The sequence below is a fragment of the Bombyx mandarina genome, chromosome 11 (genome assembly GCF_030267445.1).
Source record: "Bombyx mandarina strain Sakado chromosome 11, ASM3026744v2".
Taxonomy (NCBI): Eukaryota; Metazoa; Arthropoda; class Insecta; order Lepidoptera; family Bombycidae; genus Bombyx; species Bombyx mandarina.
The window spans coordinates 3965445-3990409 of NC_143218.1; the positions used below are offsets into that span (position 1 = coordinate 3965445).

At 43.0% G+C, this 24965-nt stretch overlaps 1 protein-coding gene across 1 annotated transcript in view; it reads left to right on the forward strand.

The window, feature by feature from the left end:
- Positions 1–430: 430 nt before the first annotated feature.
- The window catches only part of LOC114244440 (Z band alternatively spliced PDZ-motif protein 67), a 36814-nt gene continuing 12279 nt past the window's right edge, over positions 431–24965 (forward strand). Inside the window, exons 1-13 of the mRNA XM_089731547.1 lie at positions 431–459; positions 4893–8535; positions 9668–10513; positions 11091–11211; positions 11762–11852; positions 12967–13219; positions 15445–15510; positions 16042–16207; positions 17478–17669; positions 19039–19169; positions 19609–19666; positions 22000–22187; positions 23136–23353. Of these exons, the coding sequence (XP_089587673.1) occupies positions 431–459; positions 4893–8535; positions 9668–10513; positions 11091–11211; positions 11762–11852; positions 12967–13219; positions 15445–15510; positions 16042–16207; positions 17478–17669; positions 19039–19169; positions 19609–19666; positions 22000–22187; positions 23136–23353 (6002 nt within the window). The remainder of the gene's footprint in view (positions 460–4892; positions 8536–9667; positions 10514–11090; positions 11212–11761; positions 11853–12966; positions 13220–15444; positions 15511–16041; positions 16208–17477; positions 17670–19038; positions 19170–19608; positions 19667–21999; positions 22188–23135; positions 23354–24965) is intronic.

Below are 24965 nucleotides of genomic sequence, written 5' to 3' on the forward strand. Positions count from 1 at the left end.
TTTTAGAGTACTTTAAGCCTTAAAGCGCACACCTTAAATTTTAAAGTATGCGCTTGATTTAAAAGATACGGAATGTGTACTGTGTCCTTTTTTTAAACTAAAAATATAAATTAAATTTTAAATTTCATAAAAATAATTTTGTAATCTGTTCGAATACATGTTTATAAGTCGTAATTCGAAATAAAAAACTCATTTTCTAAATATTTTTAGTTAGGCCTCTTCAATTTTAAAGGCGCGATATATTTAAATGTTATGATTCACTCGTTCTCAAAGCGCGAATAATTCTCTAACTAAACGTATCGACACATTGAATCATATCCAAAAAGACGACCTCGCTTCTGCCTATAGCGAATTTGCAATTGAAATTTTTACTTTTCATTCGCTAAAGCAATCGCTAAAAGCTTGCATCGGTAGCACTGTCGGTCGAAACATGAAATTTTACTTGGTGTACAAAAACCAGTGAGTGATTTGTGTTTGTTTGTGTTACCGCGTTGTGTTTGCTTGTGTTACTCGGCAAAGAGGTCGACGTGCAACCTAACATATGCATCAGCCCGCTGAGTTTCTCGCCGGATCTTCTCAGCGGGTCGCGATTGCCCAGGGGGCCCCGAAAGACCGACAATTTCTCTCACACGTTTATTCTCAAAACATTTTTGTCGGGCACATTACTGTTAGCAAATCCCACCCCTCCTGGCTGAGCCTTTGCTCGCCCACCTGTCCTGGTGAAACTGGAAAGGCCTTCGGGCTATAAGTAATGACTCAATCATAAATCCGCGTTGTGTTTTTCCGTCAGATAGCAAACGTGAAGACGAACTTAATCACATCAACCCTGATTAGTGGCTGTATTTATTTTTGTAATGTCTTGCGGAAATGGTTAAAGGAAATTTTTAAATGAAAGTGACTTGTAAAAACAAAATTAACAGAAGTGATAACTTAAACTAATCTAAGTTGAACTGTTTAATATTGAAAGTGTTTAACTTGAGATAAAGCTTAGGTTATTACTTAAATTTGATGTACATTAATATGATAATATTAGGAAAATTGTAAGATAAATTGAAAAAGGTATATAAATAGTTAGGAGTCACATACGTTCTCACTACCGCTGCCGTGTACGTGAGAGAAAGAGACGCCAGACAGACTGGCGCCGTAACGCGGCACGTAACGAAGCGGTTTACCCTCCCATAAGAAGATATCACTTCACAACTATAACTTAAAAAAAATATACAAAAATCAATGCTAGTTTTGAGGTCGTCGTGGCCTAAAGGATAAGACGTCCGTTCCATTCGTATCTAGCGATGCACCGGTGTTTGAATCCTGCAGGCGGGTACCAATTTTTCTAATGAAATAATTACGTACTTAACAAATGTTCACGCTTGACTTCCACGGTGAACGAATAACATCGTGTAATAAAAATCAAACCCCTCTTGTGAGTCCGCGCGGGTAGGTACCACCACCCTGCCTATTTCTGCCGTGAAGCAGTAATGCGTTTCGGTTTGAAGGGTGGGGCTGCCGTTGTAACTATACTGAGACCTTAGAACTTACATCTCAAGGTGGGTGGCGCATTTACGTTGCAGATTATTATGGGCTCCAGTAACCACTTAATACCAGGTGGTCTGTGAGCTCGTCCACACATCTAAGCAAAAAAATAATAATTCCGTAACCCAGGCAAAGTGCGTCTAATTTTTGAGTAAGACGGTCGTAACTTGAAAATAATCCACTAATATAAAATGTCAGATCCCGTAAAAAAATAATTAAGGGTTAAATTTTAAGTTAAGGTCCGTACACTGTGGATCTTTTCTAGAATGAGCTAAATTCGCTTTTACCTAATATCAAGACTATGGGTAAATTCGACATAAAATCTGCTTATATTAGCAAAATAAAAAATTTACGTAAGCAATTTGAGTTTTAGCTAACAAAAAAAAACATTAAACTTGAAACAACATGATTCTAATAATATGCATCTAATGTCTTCAACTACCAAGCATCTTTTAAATCAAATCAAATTGTTCTATACCACAAAAGCGATAAAACTAATGGCGTGATATTAGTCATAATGCGAACTATTAAAATAAAATTATTATCATTTATGTAATTATAAAAATTCCTACATCTAATGTGTCTATTTGTAATTAAGACATTTGATATTGTTTACAACTAAATTCTAGTACAAAAGAGAATTAGAAGTATTCAGACCAAACAGTTAAATGGGTTTTAGTTAGTATAGTAATCGGCACGGGTCGTAAGCTCTCAACAAAAGAGTGTGGTTCGGGCCGTCTACGCATTGTACACTTAGAGTCAAAATAAATGGTTCACTCGTGTATATAATATATTTTTTTTTAATTAAATTAACTTCGCTTAATTTGGAATTTAAAAATGTTTTAGTAATTTGATAACAGTTTTGTCCGGGGTTTCGTTCGTATTATAGTCAGAAATAGCCCTATTTTAACTTCTATGTTACAATGCTAAAGTTAATATGGCCATCCATATTTGAACACAAATTTAACGCGCCAATGTGATGTTGATGTATTTTTATTTTAAATTAGCCTTTTTTAGATAGTGAGCTCGTTTTTACAGTAAAAGCTGTTTTATTCGCTTGGTGCATGTTCTGTGAATACGCCGCGAATACACAAACCGAAGTGAATGTGGAATGATAATTTACATATATGGGAGATTGTAGAGGATACGTTCCGTACGTGACAAAATAATAACATACTTTATGCGTAGTTGTAATAAGGTCTGTTTTACGTTTCTTGTTAGTCCATTTGACGACGCGCCTTAAAGGACATTCGGTTGGATACCTAAGTACATATTGGGATTCTTTTTGTGAATGTCCATGTACCGATTTAGCGATAAGATCAGCGAATAAAGACATATTTAGCCGCGAATATAGGAATTAGGTCGGATTTTCTTTAATCTGCATATAGTGAAAACGCAAATGAAGGAAGCTCAAATAAGGAGCTTACTTAGTTAATGAGGGGTCAATCATTTGTATGCCGAATGTCATTTTTTGACATTTTCAATAAGTTTAGTCCGTTTTTCGTTCCATTTGTTTTTTTTTCCTATCTAAGCTGATAGCCTTGAGAGGCCATATCAGCGTCGCCTTAACTAGTAGGTGAGCTCATGGGACTCAAACCTGATGACCATTTGCAATGGGCCTTATGGTCATGGTCTCAAGGTCATACAAAGAGCAATGGAGAGGCTATGCTTAGAGTTTCCCTGCGAGATCAAATCAGAAATGAGGAGATCCGGACGAAAACTATGGTAACCGACATAGTCCAAAGGACGTTGAAGTGGCAGTGGGCAGGTTGTTCGTGGAATGAATGGTTGTTGGGGCCGGAGAGTTTTTGAGTGGCCACTGCGTACCGGAAGACGTGGCATGGGTAGGCCTCCCTCCCATGAGGTGGTGCAACGACCTATTGAGGTTGCGGGGATCCGCTGGACGCAAGCAGCGCAGGACCGATCTTGGTGGCGAGCCTTAGGGGACAGCTATGTCCAGCAGTGACATCTGTGGACTGATAGAATAGAATAGACTAGAAGAGTTTCTTAGCGTAATGTTTTTGATGACGCCCATTTTTTTAAATTTAGTTTTCAAGTATGGAGCGTTAGTTTTTTTTATGATTGAGGGATTACTGGTGGTTCGGAGGCCATTCCAGTTTCAACGGAACATGAGTCGGTTAGGGCAGGGGTTCCCAAACATATTTTGTAAACTGCCCACTTTGAGAATAAATTATAGTTTAGCACCCCATTTTTTCACTTCCCCCACATGAGACACGCCTCCAGACTCCACCGTTCATACTTTTAAAGGGTTAATTTCAACATCGCTCACTTAAAACAATTAGTTAACACAGAATGAGTTGCGAGAATCCGGGAAATATCTCTCTAATTTCAATTATCGTCGCGAGACACCGAAGGAATCAGAATGTAAATATAACTTCAATTTAATTATTAATTAATAGCGTAGATCAGGGGGAACGCGATCGTCGTTTCATTTCTTAGCCCCGAGCGAAAATAATTGGTGACCCCTGGCGTAGTTTCTTTACTGGTGGTAGGACCTCTTGTGAGTCCGCGCGGCTGGGTACCACCACTCCGCCCATTTCTGCCGTGAAGCACTAATGCTTATTATGGTTTGAATTAATATATTATGGTTGAATTGAATGTTTATTATGTTTTTTTCCCCGGTCATCGTTCTGGTCGAACCCGTCGCTTGCGACCAAGGGCTCGGCGAGTAAATTAACCTAGAGACACAGCCCAATGAGTTTCTCGCCGGATCTTCTCAGTGGGTCGCGTTTTAGATCCGGTGGTAGATTCTGCGGAGCACTGCTCTTGCTAGGGCTAGTGTTAGCAGCTTCGTCAAGTTAGAGCCCGTGAGCGACTTGTTAGGTTACGCTGATACGGCCTCTCAAGGCTATCAGCTTAGGTAGAAAATATAGTTTTCATTTGGACCGACCGGCGTTAATGATCGGGTGCGCGAAATTGGTAATATGGCAATTAAGCGAACACTAAATGATGACCGAGCTTTGCTCGTTTTTTTTTGATAACACCCTCTTGTTGTGTCTTTAAAGCGGTTAGTTGCCCTCAATTAAGAAAAATAGTATTATTATTCGCCAATAGATGTCGGGAAGAGTTGATTATTTAAAAACACGAATAAAACAACATTTTCTGAAAATAAATCGTAGCTAGATCGATTTATCGCCCCCGAAATCCCCTGTATACTAAATTTTATGAAAATCGTTGGAGCCGTTTCCGAGATTCAGATTATATATATACAAGAATTGCTCGTTTAAAGGTAAAAGATAAATAAAAGCTTAAAATAACTATTTGGATTACCGGCGCACTATTACGCCTTATTCGTTATGATCTAACACAATGGGTTATAACTCAATTGCATTTTCCAGTGGGCTGTACGACCCGGTTTTGGACGACCAGGAGCCGTTGCTGGAGTCGCCTCCACCGGCAGATTTCGACCGACAGTCGGAACCAACTGAGGTACAGTTTAAAATAGAACAGTTTATTGAGCCGCCGAGCTTAGGCATCGACCTATTTGACCCTTCAGACCGACAAACCTCGAGGTCCTTAACGTCATCCCCTTTCGTAACCCCAACCAAGCCCTACCGACCCTTTTCCACGGAACCTCTCCCCGACATTCCTCCAATCGAAGATCCGATCATCTTGAATCCCAATTATCGGGATGAGTTCGGCAAATCTAGTGAGAGCCTCGACAATATTGACATTCTCGCGTTGAAACTCACGAATGCCCCTGAACGTAAGTTCAAATTGCCAGTCTCCGAGCAGTACGACCCTGAAGGCAGAAGAGCTAAGAGTGTACTTGACGATAAGATTGAGAGGAGATCTGTGAGCTTTGTCTCTGATGAAACTGTGACGAAATGCTCGAAAGACGTAAGCATGACCTTCAAAGAAGAATTAAGAGACGTGCAAACGAAAGAAGAAAAAATTTTAGAAGAGAAACGGTTCCTCGATGAGATGAAAGAAGAGATAGATCTTGAGAAAATAGAGAAAACAGCTCTGCTGGTCGTGGACGAGACCATCGAACAAGCCGTTGCCGTTACAAAGCAGATTGAGAAGGAAATAAAAGAGGAACAGCATTCAGAGATGAAATTAAAGGAAGATGTTGAACAAAAGGTCGCTCATTCAGAAAAAGTAGAGAACAGTTTAAAAGAAGAAATAATGGAACAAGAAGAGTTAGTGGTATCTAAAACGGAAGAGAAAATCGTCGCAGAAACATCTAAATCGGAAAAACATGAACGTGCCGAGTTTGTGAATGAGCACGCCTCCACTGAAAATAGTATTTATGAACTTAAAGAAAATGAAACAGCCTTCGAAACGGAATCTACAGCTTATGAGAAAAAAGTCGTAAAACCGACACCTACGAAGCACATTGAGGAGGAGAAACAAGAGTATCATAAACAAAAATACGTGGATAAAGGACATGAACAGTCGTCTGCAAGGATTGAGGCTGAACAAAGAGTGTACGCCATAGGCTTGCAGACCATACCCAATATCAAAGGAGTGGTGCACTCCCATCACTACGACCTTCTGCTCAAAACGTTCTTCATCCACCTAACAGATGTCATGGTGGCCCTTTCTAGATTCATTTTAACACAACCGGCTTTATCTAAAACCGAAGAAAGGCAATGTGCTTATAGAGATAGCATCAATGAGACGTACAGAGAAGATTTGGTAAGCAAATCGAAAGTTGAAGATAACAGGCGACGTGAAAACAAAATGGTATCTCAAAACGAATCAAAGATTCAAGAGTTTGAAAGTAAAGAAGTGAAAGAGTTTGATAAGTTCGAAATGAAAGAAAGCCGAAAATCCGGCGCTAAAATGGCACAAATGAGCGATAGAAGAAACGAAGAACTAACAAAGAAGATGGAAACTGTGATAACGGAATTAGAGAGCAGAGCCGCTGAAGAATTGGAGGTGCGTCAACGCAGAAGGAGATCTAGCAGCAGGAGTTCTATAGAAGAAGAAGTTGCGCGCGAAAGTGATCCCTTAGAATGGCTGGATAAGGTTGACAGTCGCAGGGCGTCTCTGGAAAAAGAAGTAACTTCCAAACAATTTTCGAGCGAATTTAAATCGAATGCACATCAAAATGTTCAAAGTAAACATGAATATAGAAAACATAGAACTAGCACGAACAATACAGACCGAAATACTTATAGGGCCGTGGTAGAGGCGCACGTCTATACAAACCCAGATGTTATTTTCGAAGATTATGCCGCAGAAATGTCCGAGATGACAGTGGAGACTGCTGAAAAGGTTAAAATAGCATCGGAAGTCAGTGAAGCGGTGACGTCAGAAAGGGTCGCGATCGAAACAGCGAAGCGCGATGAAGCAAAGGCTGTAGTCAAAGAGACGCATAAATTAGCTACAACGAGCGCCAAAAGCCACGCCACTGTTGGCGTGCTCGAAGAGAAACTCTTTGAAACCAAGGATTCGACTCATGAAGTCCACTCAAAGGAAAAAGCGACAGTAGTTCAAGAAACTCAAAAGGTCGTAGTCCAGGAGATGCAACAGGTCATTGAACCTGTAACGGAAATAACAAAAGAGTTGAACAAAACTGAAATCGGAAAAACTGTAACAGAAAACGACTTAGCTATTGCAGTCGCCGAGTCTACTGAAATAACCGATGTATCCACGCACGATACCCTTATTATCGAAGAAGCAAACACTGAGAATGTTACAGTTACAATATCAGATACCTGTTCAGCTGTGAATGTTAACGAAGTAGAGTCTATAAAAGACGAACTGTCTGTCCTGAAAGTTAGTGACGAAAAATTCGAAAAATCCAATCAAATACTTGTAGAAACTGACACGGCTCTTGAAGTGAATGAAACGCAGGTAGTGGCAGAAGAATTACAAGAACTGGAAATAAAGAAAGAAGAGAGTCAGGTTATTGAGTCAGTCAACGTTGTAGAACAAGAAGCTATAGAGATAGCTGAAGTGGAGATAGCCAGAGATGAATACTCTGAGCTTAGCTTGAGTAAGGAGGAGACGGAGATAATTGACACCATCAGCGTAGTAGAACAACAAGCTCTAAGCGTCACTGAAGTGGATGTAGCAGAGGACGAGCTTAAAACTCTTGAGATCTCAGAAGAAAAGGCAGATACAGCGAAAGTTTTGATCGAACAGGAAGAAAGGGAGTCAATATCTAAAATAACAGAAGTCAAAGTAGAGAAGGCGAAGACAGAAGACATCACTATTACGGAGAACATAGTTTTGCCTAAACACGTAACGAAGACCAGCGCGGAAGAGTACGCAGAGTTGAAAATCAAGAAATACCAGGTCATAGACCAAGATGATGGAGACGGAGTAGAAGTTATAACTGTAGAAGAAGATATATCGGAATTGAATCTCTCCGAGCGGAAATTAGATCGTTTGCACGTCGAAGAACTCGAACAGAGATCGTCGGAGATTAGTGACACACATAAAGCTTCATCAGAAAGCTTAACTCAGAAGAACTCTGCTCTTAGCTCCGAGACAACCATGGTGAACCATATCGAAATCAATGAGCAAGTTTCATCACAACAAATACAAATTATTGATCACTCAACTATGAATAACCTTCAGTGCAATTCTGAATACACCAGTCAAAAAATTGGGGCCGACGTTACCCAGTCAGTAGAAGAGTCTTTCACAGCCAGATCCAGCCAGAACTTGTCTTTAAGAATTGACGTCGATGGACAGCTGCAGAGCGACGAAAACAATGACATAGACACACCCAGTCCATCCACGATGCCTCCCACCCCTTTGACAGACGAATACATCTTCCGCCTAGAGCTGCCCCTACCCAAAAGCCGTGGTACCACTCCCGTGCCCCCAGACCCTGAACCCGTCCCGATCGAGGAAGACCCGGCCATAGTGAAGAAGAAACTTGTGCCGCATGTCGAGATAAAGATTGAGGACCCCATCATATACGACCCACCTTTGCCCAGCCCGCCCTGGTCAAAGCCGACTTCGCCAGTGTACAGGAAACCAGGTCTGAGGGGCGGCGCTGATCGTCCCCAATACAGAAAGGTATTTATTTAGGCTTCCACGATTCCGCGTGGTGGATTTTTGAATCACCTCATCCATAGCTTAAAATAGACAAGAGAGACAGTACCTTCGAACATGTGTATTTTTTTGCTAAAAATATTTTCGATTCACTCATTAACGTGTTGCACTTCGTTATGGAAGTAAGGAGCGCCATCTTAGTGTATTAAAAAGTGTCTGCTGAATGGGAGCCAATTAAGATGGCGCCACAGTAGCAAGTGGAAGGATTTTACAAACAGCGTCATAAACTAGCACACTTCACTTCAAGCCGACACACTTCGCTCTGTTTAAACCTGCTATGTTCACATCATTCCCACTTCCTACACTAGCGCTATTTCGGTGAGTCTTCTAACAATAACACGCTGTTTACAGGCGGACTTCAACTTGTCGCCTATACAAGATGGCGCTCTTTACCTCCACCTTCCATACACTATTTGCGTTGCTGGAATTAATGTTTAATGTATTATCTACCAGTCAACTGAGGATGATCTAGACAAGGATCTAGTAGACGCATTGGTTGATAGTGGAAACATAAATATCATATAAATACAATTTTTTTTCATAATGGATTCTATCATACACCGTTTCGTTCACTCCCCTCTTACACATTCGTCTTTCACGCAATCTATCAATTTTTTCTTAGGTCTGCCTCTTCCTCTAAAGCCGTCCACATTCATAGTTAACACTCTCTTACCAACCTCATTGTCATTTCGTCTCAACACATTTTTATTTATTTTTTATAGCTTAGATGGAGATCACAGCTCACCTGGTGTTAAGTCCCAACCTTTCAAACGCATTACAGCTTCCCTTCAGAAATAGGGTGGGTGGTGGTACCTACCCGTGCGGATTCACAAATTGATTGTGGTAAACTCTTAATCCGAACACAAAACGTCAAACAAACATTAATGCTTGATCTGATCTCAAAAGAAAGCAACTTCTGGATAAAAACAGATTTTTACGTTCCAACTACACGTATGACACATTTAGATTTAGTCCTTCAATGTAACACCGGGAGTTTCATAGTTCATTCACCCTATCCAACTGGCCACTGGATATTTCATCTCGAAGAAACTTAATATGCATGTTTATTTAAAAAAAATCTTTCCATTCCATACAGGACGAAATACGCGAAATCGAAAGGAAATCTTCGCTCCTCGCATCCGCTATAGATGAAACAATAAAAAGCATTGAAGAATATAAAGAGTGTGTTGGCATGGAGACGTGGACAGAAGTCACCGAAGTCAAAGAACATTCGAGCAGCAAAACAACCGAATCTCGTACGATCAAAGGGATTCTGGTTAACGGTAATAATAGGAGAAGCGAAAAATCTAAAGTTGACATTTCTAATGACGTGAAAGAAACAAAAACTGAAGTTAGTAAAATCGAAGATGAGAATAAAAATGTCATTGTCAATGAAGTGAATACGTTAAAAGATCAAGACGAAGAAATCGTAAGTAATGCTGTTGAAGTACAAGAAAATATGACAGCCACTGAAAGTAATAACTCAATGAGAGACAAAAATACCTCTGAAGTGTGCGTAATAGATTCGAATAACAACGACGAAAGAATAGTCATTTCCAAAGAACATGCAACCGAGAAAACTGTCACGAATAGTGATAAGTTAGATGCTGTAGCTAATAAAGAACAAGAAATCCAGGAAAAGATTAATGTAAATGAGAATTTGGAAGTTTCTAACTTTATGGCGACGCTGCCAGGTAAAGATATCGCAGAGAAACAAGCTGCGACCAATGAAGTCCTTGTTTCTATAGCTGAAGCCACACCACACGCTACAAAACAAGACACTGCAAACTCCGTTGGTCACATAGAAGCTGCCGATGCTAATGCTAAACAGATTACTGATGATAATGTTAAAATAGACTACCTAGAGTTCGTGAAGCCCGTCAAATTTGATCCTGAAGAGTGTAGGTCGCAGAGGACAACACCGGCTCCACCAGATATAGAGGTGAATCTAGTTAAATTTGTCTCACGTCACTATCATAGGTAGATAGAATCCTATCTTAGAGAGATAGAATACATCTTGGATAGATAGAATTCGTGGGAGTTACCTGTTTAATTTTCGTCCCATATCATTGTCAATGGTTACGTTATGGACTCATAGTATGTTCTACCACCTGGAGTTCAGGTATTAGTTCAACTCCGAAAATCTCCTCTGGATGATGAAGAGACATATCCGACACAGACAACGGGGAAACCCAAAGTCGCCGTCGCCCGAATCTCGTCTTGTCAGATCCCCCGGATCCACTCTCGCTGCTTTTAAGCTTTTCAAGCACCTGTCACCATCCAAGAATTCGACGCGCAAATTATAGACCCAGCCCACTGAGTCTCTCGTCGGACTTTCTCAGTGGGTCGCAATTCCAAACAGCAAATTCTCTCAGGTTAAACCCGTGAGCTCATCTCACGGACGGGTGTCCGTGGGTAGCTGGCATAGCTAGGCCACCAGTGAATATACGAGAAAAAAAACCTTAAAAAGAAAAAATACTCTTCAGACTTGAGGGAAATTGCATGATCTGTTCTTACAGGAGCTACTAAGGCCTCACAGCGAGCCAAAAGTCTTTATTACTGATGAGGGAGAGCCCCTCGGCACCATCCAAGGCATCGTTGACGGCCTGGAACAAGCAGTGGTTGATGAGGAATTGGCTAGTGAGTATTTGTGTTCATTTGGACTTAAGAATCATAAAGTCGTATAGGTTTTTAAGGACTGTTCATTGTTTTTTTTTTTTATTTATTGCTTAGATGAGTGGACGAGTTCACAGCCCACCTGGTGTTAAGTGGTTACTGGAGCCCATAGACATCTACAACGTAAATGCGCCACCCACCTTGAGATGTAAGTTCTAAGGTCTCAAGTATGGTTACAACGGCTGCTCCGCCCTTCAAACCGAAACGCATTACTGCTTTTCGGCAGAAATAGGCAGGGTGGTGGTACCTACCCGTGCGGACTCACAAGAGGTCCTACCACCAGTAATTACGCAAATTATAATTTTGCGGGTTTCATTTTTATTACACGATGTTATTACTTCACCGTGGAAATCAATCGTGAACATTTGTTGAGTACGTATTTCATTAGAAAAATTGGTACCCGCCTGCGGGATTCGACCACCGGTGCATCGCTAGATATGAATGCACCGGACGCCTTATCCACGACGACTGTTGTTTTAAGCTTCAGACTAAGTAATATGTTTGTTGGATTCAGAGGAGCTCGGGAAACCAGGGATGAGCGAGGAGAAGATCGCTGAACTAATATCCGGGGAAGCGGAGATGTTGAGAGAGGCACATGTCATGGGGTAAGTCTTGTTCTTTTGATATACTCTCGAATGAATCATTGACTTCACTGCTTCATTAAACACTACCCACAAATACAGTTTTAGGAAGGCATTGTCAGTTTTCATTTTCAGTTTTGTTCCTGTCTTCCTACGCTGGAATTTGATCATTCAACTTGTCAAGAAGAATAATGGAGTGGCGGGGAGAAATTACTTATAGGTTTATGGCTTGAATTAGCATTTCCTATGGAAACCTCATATACATATGTACATACATGCATACGTCTAAGATATACATATCGAAGGATGAAATAATTAATTACTGGTGGTAGGACCTCTTGTGAGTCCGCGCGGGTAGGTACCACCACCCTGCCTATTTCTGCCGTGAAGCAGTAATGCGTTTCGGTTTGAAGTGTGGGACAGCCGTTGTAACTATACTTGAGACCTTAGAACTTACATCTCAAGGTGAGTGACGCATTTAGGACGTACATGTCTATGGGCTCCAGTAACCACTTAACATTAGGTGGGCCGTGAGCTCGTCCACCCATCTAATCAATAAAAAAAAAAAGAAAATCTGCATGGTGCTACATTCCCAATCATAGAACCTTTTCCCAGATGAACCCAATTTTTCTAATGTTTTATTTTATTTCGTGTGTTTCACTCATCGAAGTCCGACGAAGGGGTATTCGAGGTATATCATTCATCGTCATCACCATCAGCCTCTAGCAGTTCACGGCTGAACATTGGCCTGTCCACTTGCACGCCACTGAGCTGGACTTCCACTATATTCGTGAAGTTCTCAATTTAATTTTTTTATTTAAAAGCGCCTTTTGTCTTGTTTTTCGTTACATTTTTCGTATCGTCATCATCATTTTTTTTAAATCAATAGTACAGAAATATGCTTATACCAAGCCAGAGATCGTAAAGTTTTGGATCTACGAATCATGGAGCTTTGCGAGCTTTTATTTCGTCGCCCAAGATCAGTTATCTCATACGCGTCAGTGACCACTTTACGTCGTGTGGTCCATTCGTTTGTCCAATAAGAATGAACTCAGAATCTGTTAACTGTCCAAACGTATAGGCGAGATCACCAGACACGCACCACTAAACACGACTAATACAATTATCAATTGAACAGTCTGTCAAGAGTACTAAATTCTCATATCCACCGCGCCGACGACAGCGTCGACTTCAAGAAGATAAAGCCGATGATAGACTCGTTGAAGGACTCGGAAGTGCTGAAGGTGCTGAACGAAGAGGAGGAGAGGAAGGCGCTCGAGAAGAAGAAGAAGGAAGAGAAGAGATGGACGACGTTCCTGCAGAAGCCGAAGAGGCCGGTCCCTGGGACCAGACTCGGACACCCTGGACACGTCGAGGAAACGGAAGCGGATGTGGTATGTTTGTTTTTATTTATTGAATAGATGGAAGGGAACGGTGCCTTTGGTCGAGGTGGACATCTGCTTAACAGTGGTACTTACTCTGCACTAGAAATCAACCCATCTCAAGGGGCTTAGCGAAATTGGCTTACTTTACGGGAACTATTAAATAATAGAAGGATCCAAATTCATGATCATAGTCGCGAGCACAGCCAAGTTGTTCAGTGATGAGGATTCTTCGAGCCTCCATGCTATGAAAATAGGAGTGCATTATAGATTTGTAGAACTTTTTTGGTTATTGTTCATGGCTTAACTCATCTTAAATGTTTACCGGGCCCATAGACATCACCTAGACTATAGACAGACCTGGAGACATGAGTTGAGTCTTAGTTCTATCAACTATCAAGTGCCTCACCCTTCAAATCCCAACACATTACCGCGTCGTGGCAGAAATAGGCAGGGTTGTGTTACCTACTTGGGCTCACTTGGCTAACCCTACCCCCCAGCGGATTTAGACGCAGAACTATTCAAACTTGGTCAGTGAGTACGCGATAAAAATAATCCGATAGGAAGCGAGAACGACTCTGTCATACCATCAAAGAATTTCAATGCTAACATCAAAATAGATGTGCAAATGGCAGCCAATTAATTACGTCTGTCGTTATTGAAATATGGAGAATGCATCGCTCTATTTAAATACACATCGATCTATGAATTGCGGATATGGCATTGTATTTCGATGTTGATCCTTGAGGAATTGGCGAGATTACAATGAGAGATTAGTTTGCAAACCTCGTATACCGGACAGTGTTTTGTTCGAATTCGCTTGCACTAGTCATCGAACGAGGTGAGATTATATTAAGAATCTTCTTTGCCTACGTCTTCGCTGGTAGCTTATGAGGCTATTCTTGCGTGTGGACAGATAGGTGACAGAGCACACGGGCTGAACTTAAGGGATTTGCTAAAACTGGCCCTTTTTTTCGATGGGGAACCTTTTTAAGGATTTCCGGTCGAGGGGGGTAGCAGACCGGGTTATGTCGGACTCCAGCGCCTCCAGAGAGGAAGAAAGAGAAGAGAAAGATCGAGGTTCTCCACTTCCTTCAATTCCTCGCAGAAAAAGGTGCGAGAGGCACTTGTCCTGCAGAACTACCGACTCAACCCTATCGAGCTCCACAACACCACGAAGTCTACGGTACCACAACGTGCGCCGAAAGTCGGCCTTCGCCAGTACCCGTCCTGATGATAGGACGGGGTTTGATCCCTGGGAAAATTCCTAAGGGTGTCGTCTCGGGATACACACCATGGGTGGCGTATAGGAGCCACCTTGCACCGCCTCAGCACCGGACCAACAGTCGAGTACCAGGCGCCACCGCACCCGGCACTCGATTCTAAAACTGGACCTAGCAAGAGCAGTGTTTTGATGAATCTACTAACCAATCAGAATCGCGACTCACTGACAAAATCCGACAAAAAACTCTGTGGGTTAATCCTTGTTGGGAGTCGTGGATGGTTTTTAGTTCAAAACAAGTGAATTCTGTGTAAGTTTTGTTTTTACACAATTTTTCACTAGAACCTTGTGCTGGAGACGAAGCTTAAGTGTGCTCGAGGATACGTTCCCTTAGCTGCCTCCTTACCAGCGCATCATCAGGGCAGAGTTCCTCTCAACACTCGCTGTACGTAGAGATAATTCTTGTACGTACCATCCGGATCTGGATTTCATGTTTGGACGGACGCTGTTTCCCGAGCGCTATGCCATGGCCTTCTTCAAACCAGGCTTAAAGAGGCTACTCAGTACAACGATTTAACTGCGCCCCGACTTTTTGATGTCCTTAAGCCTTAGCATAAAAAGTGAATTATCTCATGGCTTATCTGGTATTAAGTGGAGCCCGTGTTCACCAACAACGCAAATGCCGCCATCCTTCTTGAGATTTTAGCTTAAGTCTCAGTTTTTACATTAGTACAGCCCAGTTTCACAAGTCAAAACGCATTCGTGCTTCATGGCAGGTAAATAGGCAGGGTGGTGGTACCTACCCGTTCGGACTTACAAGACTTCCCACCACCAGTGATTACGCAAGTTATAATTATTGTGGGTTTCATTTTTAATACACGACGATAAGTGAAAGTTGGTGAACTAAGTAATGACTTCAGTTCGTATTTCTCTGGAAGTAACTCGGTGGAACTTATTGGAGCTGTCCACCACTTCTGTTCTCATGATAAACAGTATCCCTTTCTAATTCCAGGAGCCTTACAGAGTCAAGATCGTCAAGCAGCCCAAGCCCAAAGTTGCCCCAGACTACAAACCCGAGGTGAATTCGTTGATCTTTCACTCAACTCTCCCTTGAAGCTCTTTAATTAATCAACCATTTGCCATTAAAATTTGACCGGTGTGCTTAGTGCGAGTTTTTTAACGTTCTCGATAGTGTAAAAGTTAACTCAAATTTGTAGTATTTGGATCACAAAAACATTTTTATTTTTCGTTTAGTGACGGTCTTCTTATTAGTTTATTTCGAGGTATGAAAAACTATTATATTATTGGGTTAAGCGACTTTTTTGCAACTTTACAACAAAACCATTTAAATTTTGGAAAAAAACGTCATGATAAAAAAAAATTCTTTAGCTATCCCAATGGAGTAAGCAAACTTAATTGAAGTTCAATTAAAAATATCCAACTGTTGATGCTAATGAAACGAAACGGGCCTTTAATTACAAAGATAAATGTTACGTATTAAGCTTAATGTCTTAAACCAAATGGCCTTTCACCCCTCGATTTTTGTATGAGGTATCGTGTGAAACAGAAATCTGGGAAGTTCGCACTTGGAATATCCTGTTTCTCGTAGGACTTTGATACCGGTCCCCTACCCTGGGAGCAGAGAGCGGTCGTAGACGCTTCGCTACCACCAGTTGAGCCTGAAGAGCCGATCCTCATTCCCGAAGAAGCGCCGGAGTTCGTGGAGGCCGTCGATCCCCTACCTGAGACCGAGGTTCCTGACTTAGAGGAAACTGGTAAGGGAATTAATTCGTGAAGTCCGATGTTCTTGGATTAATTCATCATTCTCTTGCCTTTCTCCCAGTCACCTGGGGTCGACGCAACATGTTTTCTCCTTCCACACTCCTCTATCATACACCATTTCCTCGCTCACACATGTCTTTCACGCAATTCATCCATTTTCTCTTCGGTCTACCTCTTCCTCTAAAGCCTTCGACATTCCTATTTAAAACTCTCTTACCAAGCTCATTGTCATTTCGTCTCATCGCATGTCCATACCATCCCAAACGCGCGCTTTTCAACTTCTCTGTCACAAGTGCCACTTTCAGACTTTCAGACATGGGTTATGCTAACATATTCATGGGTTATGGGTTAAGTATGTCCCCAAAACAATCTGTTATCCGTGTGAAGGCTGTGTCGGGGTTGATACTTGAGTAATATTGCAAATAATATCTTTATGGAAATAACGAAGAAAGATTTTCCATCGAGCGAGTGATATTGCTCGGTAGACCGACGGTCCGAATTTTGTTTTCCAGAACTTGTATATTATTATATGCGAGCTTATCTTGAAAATATCGTAAGCAAGAGTCAGGCATCTGTCAAATATCTTGTGTTGTTATATGATGGCTATCCACATCTTCATTTTACCGTGACAATGCCACTGGACTGTTCCTAGCGTCTATTTCCTGAAGTCACAAATGCCTAGTGAGTTCAAAATATCGTTCTTTCCGTCTAACTCTGAAATGTGCCACCCCAAAATTTTTTTATTGCGCCTGAAGGCAGGCAATCATACGGCCAACCTGATGGTAAATGGTTACCGTAGCGACGGTAACGAGCGTTTGAGTCTCATTAATGCTAGGGGTTACAGCCAAGCGGCTATCTATTGCTGAATACTCTCCGCGAACCTCACCGGGCCGCGAAGGTGAGTAGCATGGTATTTGTGGCTGAAAGCAGTAGTTCCGGGTAATATGGATGAACTCTGCTCAGGTGATGGACGGGCCGATGATACAAACGAGATGACGGAATCATGTCGAACAATCTTGAGAACTTAAGATGCCACATATCAAAGATCTTCGAGACGTGTAGAGGCCTGGCTGTGCCTCCGCCACTGCTGACGTCAACAATCAACGGTAACCACTTAATCAAGCATACTGAACCAAAAATAGAGAAGACAGGAGTCCCACTGGAGAGGCTCTAGACGAACCCTGAGGCCAGGACCTCTGCGGCTCTAGTTAGTAATAACACCGGCCGATCTGATCCATGCACTATTACTAACCATATTTTCAGGTATACCGCTACCAGAACCGGTAGTAGAAGACGCGCCGTCTCCAATCGTTCCAGTCGAGGAATTACCACCAGAGGCCGAGCCTAGCGAGGAGCTGGTCCTTGATCAAGAGGAGGAAACTGAGAAGATCGCTGTCGACATGGAGGAAAACAGGATTGCCGAGGAACTGATGAGGAATGTGCAGAATTTGGTCGGTGAGTGTAAACGATCTTCCTTTCCGACTTTGTGCATTTGGATCTCTGTATTTCAATAAAAAATATTACGGACTAGCTTTTGCCCGCGACTTCGTCCGCGTGGAATAGTTACTTTGGCATAACGCTAAATTTTACCCCCTAGTTCATTACACGTAGAAAGTGAAAATATTTTTGAATTATAGAATGTTAAGGAGCTATTTAAGGTACCAAAATCACGCTTTTTAACCGACTTCAAAAGAGGAAGTTATCAATTCGACCATAATTTTTTATCTATGTATGTTCACCAAATTCTCGAGAGCGCTTGAACCGATTCTGATAATTCTTTTTTCTTTTTTTTGGTTCGAAAGGGTAGACTTGGCTAATGGTCCTGTAATCATCAAGATTTTATGATGGGATCCTGGAGAAATAAGAAAAATCTATAATTGTCAAAGCCTATCTTGAAGTGATTTGGGTGTTACAATGTTGTAATGAATAACGTATTTGTTTTGGATAGGGATTAATATAATCTTTATAAAAACACCTTCACAAATAATGCTTTATTTTAGAACAAATTTGGTTAGCATAAAAAACGTTATAGTGAGCCAACCTTTAAATATGCTGTCGCGGACTTTTTTTTAAAACTTTTAAAGGGGAACAATTTTGTCATACATTATTTTAGCGTAACTTTAACCGTTTCCACAGCGCACGCAGCGGAACTTCTCAAAAGGGAAAAATACCACGATTTTGAAACATTCTTTATTGGTGCTCTTATCTTAGCATGGTGCTATATAGCCTATTATAGCCTTCCTCAATAAATGGGCTATCTAACACTGAAAGAAATTTTCAAATCGTTTTTTTTTATTGCTTAGATGGGTAGACGAGCTCACAGCCCACCTGGTGTTAAGTGGTTACTGAAGCCCATTGACATCTACAACGTAAATGCGCCACCCACCTTGAGATATAAGTTCTAAGGTCTCAGTATAGTTACAACGTCTGCCCTACCCTTCAGAACGAAACGCATACTGCTTCACGGCAGAAATAGGTAAGGCGGCGGTACCTACCCGTGCGGACTCACAACCAATAATTACGCAAATTATAATTTTGCGGGTTTGATTTTTATTACACGATGTTATTCCTTCACCGTGGAAGTCAATCGTGAACATTTGTTAAGTACGTATTTCATTAGAAAAATTTGTACCCACCTGAGATTCGAACACCGGTGCATCGCTAGATACGAATGCACCGGACGTCTTATCCTTTTGGTCACGACGACTTCAAACGACTTCACGACTTCCTGAGATTAGCGCGTTCAAACAAACAAACTCTTCAGCTTTATAATACTAGTATAGATTTCTAACTGATCAATCTTGGTCTCGCGTGACTATTGCAGATCCTAACGCTCCTCTGGAGAAGCAGCTGGTCCAGATGCGAGCCCAGCTGGCCGCCTTAGCTCAGCTGCCGTGCGTCATCCAGCAGACTTTGGAACAGGTCACCAAGCAACTCATGCAGGTCTCACACCAGGTAGGATGTCAACCAGAATAGGTACTTATCCGGACTTTGGGAAATCGTTAGGACAAGTTTAGCTGTTGCTAATTTTACGACACATTTTAATTTTTTAAACACCACTCGCGCCCTCTGTTGATAATATTAGTTTGTTAGAGATTTTAAGAATGGGCCAACGATTCTTCCACTCTTCGATGCTTGGGATCTTTTGTGTCCTCTCCAAATGAGGGGCCGCATTTGGTATTATTCCAATATTTAAAAACCGTATTAGCAATGGTGCTTGTAGATACATATTCATTTTGATTCTGCCGTCATAATCAGGACTGTTGTTTCAAAAGTTCTGATGAAGCTCAAGCTAAAAGAGGATACAGTCGCAATGAGCCAAGCCATAGCTTAAGGGACTGATATTTATCACGGCGTGTCGGTCTGACTGCTGATCTATTATTATACATTCCAGGAGGAACAGAGAAGTCAAGAAGAGCAGAAGATGCAGTATGAATACGAGGAAGTACAAGGTGAGACCTGGGTTGGGGTGTTAACAGGACTGACTCGGTAGGGCAATAGTCTTTACTGCTGTATCGAGGTTTGTGGGTTCGATTCCCACAACGGTCAACAATTTGTACGATGTACAAGTTTATTTGTTCTTTAGTTACCTATTTTAATAGTTTCCTAATCTCATAGTACAGGAAATCCAGGTTTGTTACCAGGCGTGACTTGAACCTGGTTATTATTATAACTTTCAAGCATGCATAAGTATACGCGTTCAGGATATATTTGACTTTAGGTCACTTTAGTTCGTAGCTTGTGCGTGCCCATATCCCATATCAGCTCCCAACCACTCACCATCAGTTGGGCCGTATGCTCGTCTGTGGACATGGGCAATAAAAAAAAACAATGATGCTGCATAGGAACTGGATGTGAACAATACCACCAACCACCTGAAGTCAATCTGAACTTAGTTATCTGTCTCTTCTTTTCGTGTTTATTATAATTTATTTGTTTTTTGTTCTATGATTTACATTCTATCATTATAATCTAGACTATTTTTTATTGATCTATCTAATTAACTAGAATCTTCAAATATCATGAAGATCAAAAATATCGCATTTTATTACTTAGTTTATTTATTTATTTTACTAAACATTAGCTTCTTCGTAACAATTATCGATCCATTAACGGTGCTTTTCGGCACCACAAGCACCGGTCACCGTCCTCGTCGAACCCGTCGCTTGCGACGAAGGGCTCGACGAGCGAATTAATCCATAGACACAGCCCACTGAGTTTCTCGCCGGATCTTCTCAGTGGGTCGCGTTTCCGATCTGGTGGTAGAATGTGCGAAGCACTGCTCTTGCTAGGTTCAGTGTTAGCAACACTCCGGCTTGAGCCCCGCGAGCTCACGTACATACGTTAGGGCGAAGCTGAAATAGCCTCAAGGCTATCAGCATCTTTGAGCCGGCTGCTCCCGAATATTGGGGGACCGGATCAGGTTGTGCGCCGCCTCTACGCGGGGGTGGTGCGATCGATGGCCCTGTACGGTGCACCTGTGTGGGCTGAGCCGCGCAACCGGGCCACTATGGCTCGGTTCCTGCGCCGGCCGCAGCGCACCGTTGCCATCAGGGTCATTCGCGGATATCGCACCGTCTCCTTCGAGGCGGCGTGTGTTTTGGCGGGGACGCCGCCATGGGAGCTGGAGGCGGAGTCGCTCGCTGCCGACTATCGGTGGCGCAGCGAGCTTCGTGCTCGGGGCGTGGCGCGTCTCCCCGAAGGTGAGCTGCGGGCGCGGAAGGCCCATTCTCGGCGGTCCGTGCTCGAGTCGTGGTCGAGGCGATTGGCCAACCCCACGTGGGGGCTACGGACCGTCGAGGCGGTTTACCCGGTCTTTGATGACTGGGTGAATTGTGGCGAAGGACGTCTCACCTTTCGTCTGGTGCAGGTGCTGACCGGGCACGGATGCTTCGGGAAGTACCTGCGCCGGATAGGGGCTGAGCCGACGACGAGGTGTCACCATTGTGGACACGACCTGGACACGGCGGAGCATACGCTCGCTGTCTGCCCCGCTTGGGAGGTGCAGCGCCGTGTCCTGGTCGCAAAGATAGGACCTGACTTGTCGCTGCCTGGCGTCGTGGCGTCGATGCTTGGCAGCGATGAGTCATGGAAGGCTATGCTCGACTTCTGCGAGTGCACCATCTCGCAGAAGGAGGCGGCGGGGCGAGTGAGGGAAAGCTCTCCTCACTACGCAGAAACCCGCCGCCGCCGAGCAGGGGGTCGGGACCGGGGTCGTATCCGTGACCTGGCCCCCTAAGAGCTAGGGGTCCCACCCGTTTTGTGCGGGGAGGGACCCAGACGTGGGGTGGCGTGCTCTGCACGCTCACCCGCAATAGGAAGCCGGGTGATGGTAGACCGCGTTCCCCCGACCGCTCTGGGGGAAGGTGTAACGCGGCGCCATCAAAGCGGGCTCTCGGCCCGCTGAACGAGGGAACCGGTGGTCGTGTCGCTGGCGGCCACCGGTCCGGCGTCCGTGGGACGGTGGGATGGATGTAATGTGCTCTGCGTCAACCCTGTCCCGCCGTTTCAATAGCCCCGACTGGGCTCCGGCCCGGTCCGAGGTAGGGCGCCGGTTGTGAGCGGCAGGAGTTTTTAGTGAGGTTCAACTCCCACATACCCCACCTGCCGCGTGGGTGGGGATCCGGCGATTTTCTCCTGTGGAAAAAAAAAAAAAAAAAAAAAGGCTATCAGCATAGGTAGAAAAAAAAACAATTAAGTCGATAACTTTTGGATGTACTTTGTTGAATTTTGAGACGCTGTTAAAATATAATTACGGATTATCTTAACGTAAAATATGTGATAGAACTCCAACAAGAATCTTCAAAAGACAAAGAGCCGTCTCAAGTTGGAATAGAGGAGATGCTGCCCGTGATCCAAGAGGAGGTCCTGACGCCAGTCGAAGCGACTCTCACTCGGGAGGAACTGGAGATGATGAAGAAAGAAGAGCAAGAGATGATAGAGGAACAGCTGAGGATCGAAAAACAGAAGAAGGTATGGACTCTATTTATCTACACTATAAAATATCTACAACTGGCCTTTACGTTGTTGATGTCCACGGGCCCTGGTGACCACAGAGCACCAGGTGGGCTGCGAGCTCCTTCACATATCTTATTATTTATTACTTAGATGGGTGGACGAGCACGCAGCACACCTGGTGTTAAGTAGTTACGGGAGCCCATAGACATCTACAACGTAAATGCCCTACCCACCTTGAGATATAAGTTCTAAGGTCTCAGTATAGTTACAACGGCTGCCCCACCCTTCAAACCGAAACGCATTATTGCTTCATGGCGGAAATGAGCAGTATGTTGGTACCTACCCGCGCGGACTCTTAACAGGTCCTACCACCAGTAAGTCTATCTATCTTAGCAACAGTAACTTTGATCAGTGCTCAATAATGAAGACCTATGCTAAGACCTAGACTCCTACTATCGGCTCATAGACGTCCACCGCTGGACATAAGCCTGCCCAAGGCTCACAACAAGGACTGGTCCTGCGCTACATCCAGCGGATTCCTGTGACCTCCGAAAGGTCATCGGTCCTCGTGGTCCACCACTCTACACCTTGAAATATTCAGTAAGTAAGCTGGTGAAGAACCAGCAATGAATTTCTTCCAGGTCCTTTTCGATGAACTGTACCCTGGATGGCCTGTGAAGGTCCACTTTGAATTGAACCAAGACATGACTGTGGCCTCTTTTGTAATGAACTTACTCGTTCTACTACAATAAGGCCTTGTTCCCTAATCTCCCCTTGTCTATCTGACTCACAACCGTCCAACCGGCACTAGGTCCACTATGACCATATTATGTCCAAGAATGTGTCTCAAGAATGCCTCTGTTAAGTCAATCACCGGTCCTGGGGCCAGAGCAATTAATACGAATGTCGAGGAGACGTTCTCGCGAAACTTTTCGACGATAATTAGGGTATGATAAAACGTAGGCTCAAGAGCTGGAACACCAGTCGAGGCAGGTCAGACAGCATCCGACGCCGAGGGTCGGGAAACCGAAGCCGAAATTCGGCCCGCTCAACCCGGAGGATCGGCCTGTAGTTTTACCCGGCGGGAAGCGGTGGAGGGGTCCCAGGGATGTTTACAACGAGCGAGCTATCGAAGAGACCCTGAATGCTCAACTGGAAGTCATCCGCGGAAAAGCTATGGGGTATGGGATGTTTGTGATCAGTTCGAAAACCTTCATGAAACTAATAAAATGAAAAAGATTACGCGATTCGGAACGCCCAACAGAAGTGATAACTTAAATTAATCTAAGTTGAACTATTTAATATTATGTTTAACTTGAGACGAAGCTTAGGTTATTACTTAAATTTTATTTATATTAATATGATAGTGTAAGGGAAACTGTAACATGAATTGATAAAGATATATAGATAGTTAGGAGTCACATACGTTCTCACTACCGCTGCCGTGTGCGTGAGAGAAAGAGACGCCAGACAGACTGGCGCCGTAACGCGTCACGTAACGAAGCGGTCTATCCTCCCATAAGAAGTCAAATATCTATAATCGATTAGAGTGAAATACGCTCACTCACTACTCGAATAAGGGAGGGAGTGATAGCGATGTAATATCCGCCTAGAAATAGGTTCTTATAGCTTTCTTCACTATTGTGTAGTATCAACAAAACCACTTTTAAGCTATTGCATAGTTTTGAGCGCGGCCACCGAATCTAAAAATTCCGTAACGAAAATAAAACCGAACACCCCCACTCCACCTACCATGTAGCTCCCGTTCAACACGTTGCGACACGGGACTGCCGCGGTAAAGCTATTGCACAGTATTTTTTATCAACTTATGCAATTATAATTAGATAATAATAATTTAATATTAAAACAATAATAAAATAAGACCACGCTATATTTATAAACATTAACAAAAGCAAAACATTAACTGTCGCCCTCACATTCATAAGCTAGACCGCGCGAGAGAGAGATGGGTAGACTTTTCACGATGCGCATGCAGTGCGACGTCACGCCGCGCGCTTAATCACAAACACTGTGCACAAGCACTGTGCACAAGCGCAACATGTGAATGTGTTGAACGGGAGCTACATGGAGGCGGGGGTGTTAGCTTTTATTATCGTTACGGAATTTCTTGATTCGGTCGCCGCACTCAAAGCCCGCGATAAAAGCTGTGCAATAGCTTAAAAACGTGCCGTAAAAATAACTAAACCGTAAAAATTGTTCATATAGAAACTTTAAGATTAATATTTAATAAATATGTAATAAGTAGGGTAGAATGTTTTTTTTCATGTAGTTTCATAGATAAATAATACTAGATTGATAAGTGTAGTTCAAGAATTACAGTTATGTTAAATTTTAAGTTGAATGATATCGAATAGGGATAAAATCCAGCGAATATATTTTAACGTGGTCATACAGCATATTGTAGAATTAAAAAAAACGTGAATTTGCGTTTTTTTTTTTTTTTTTTTTTTTTTTATTGCCCTTGTAGGCAGACGAGCATACGGCCCACCTGCCACCTGATGGTGAGTGGTTACCGTTGCCCATGGACTTCAGCAATGCCAGGGGCAGAACCAAGCCGCTGCCTACCGCTTAATACTCTCCACAAGCCTCGTTTGAAGAAGGACATGTCATAGCGCTCGGGAAACACCGTGGATGGGAGCTCATTCCATAGCGGGATGGTACGTGGCAAAAAAGATCTCTGGAAACGCACTGTGGATGACCGCAGTGGCTCCAGGTAGTACGGATGAACTCTACTCCGGTGGCGGGCGGTGCGATGGTAAAAACGAGATGCCG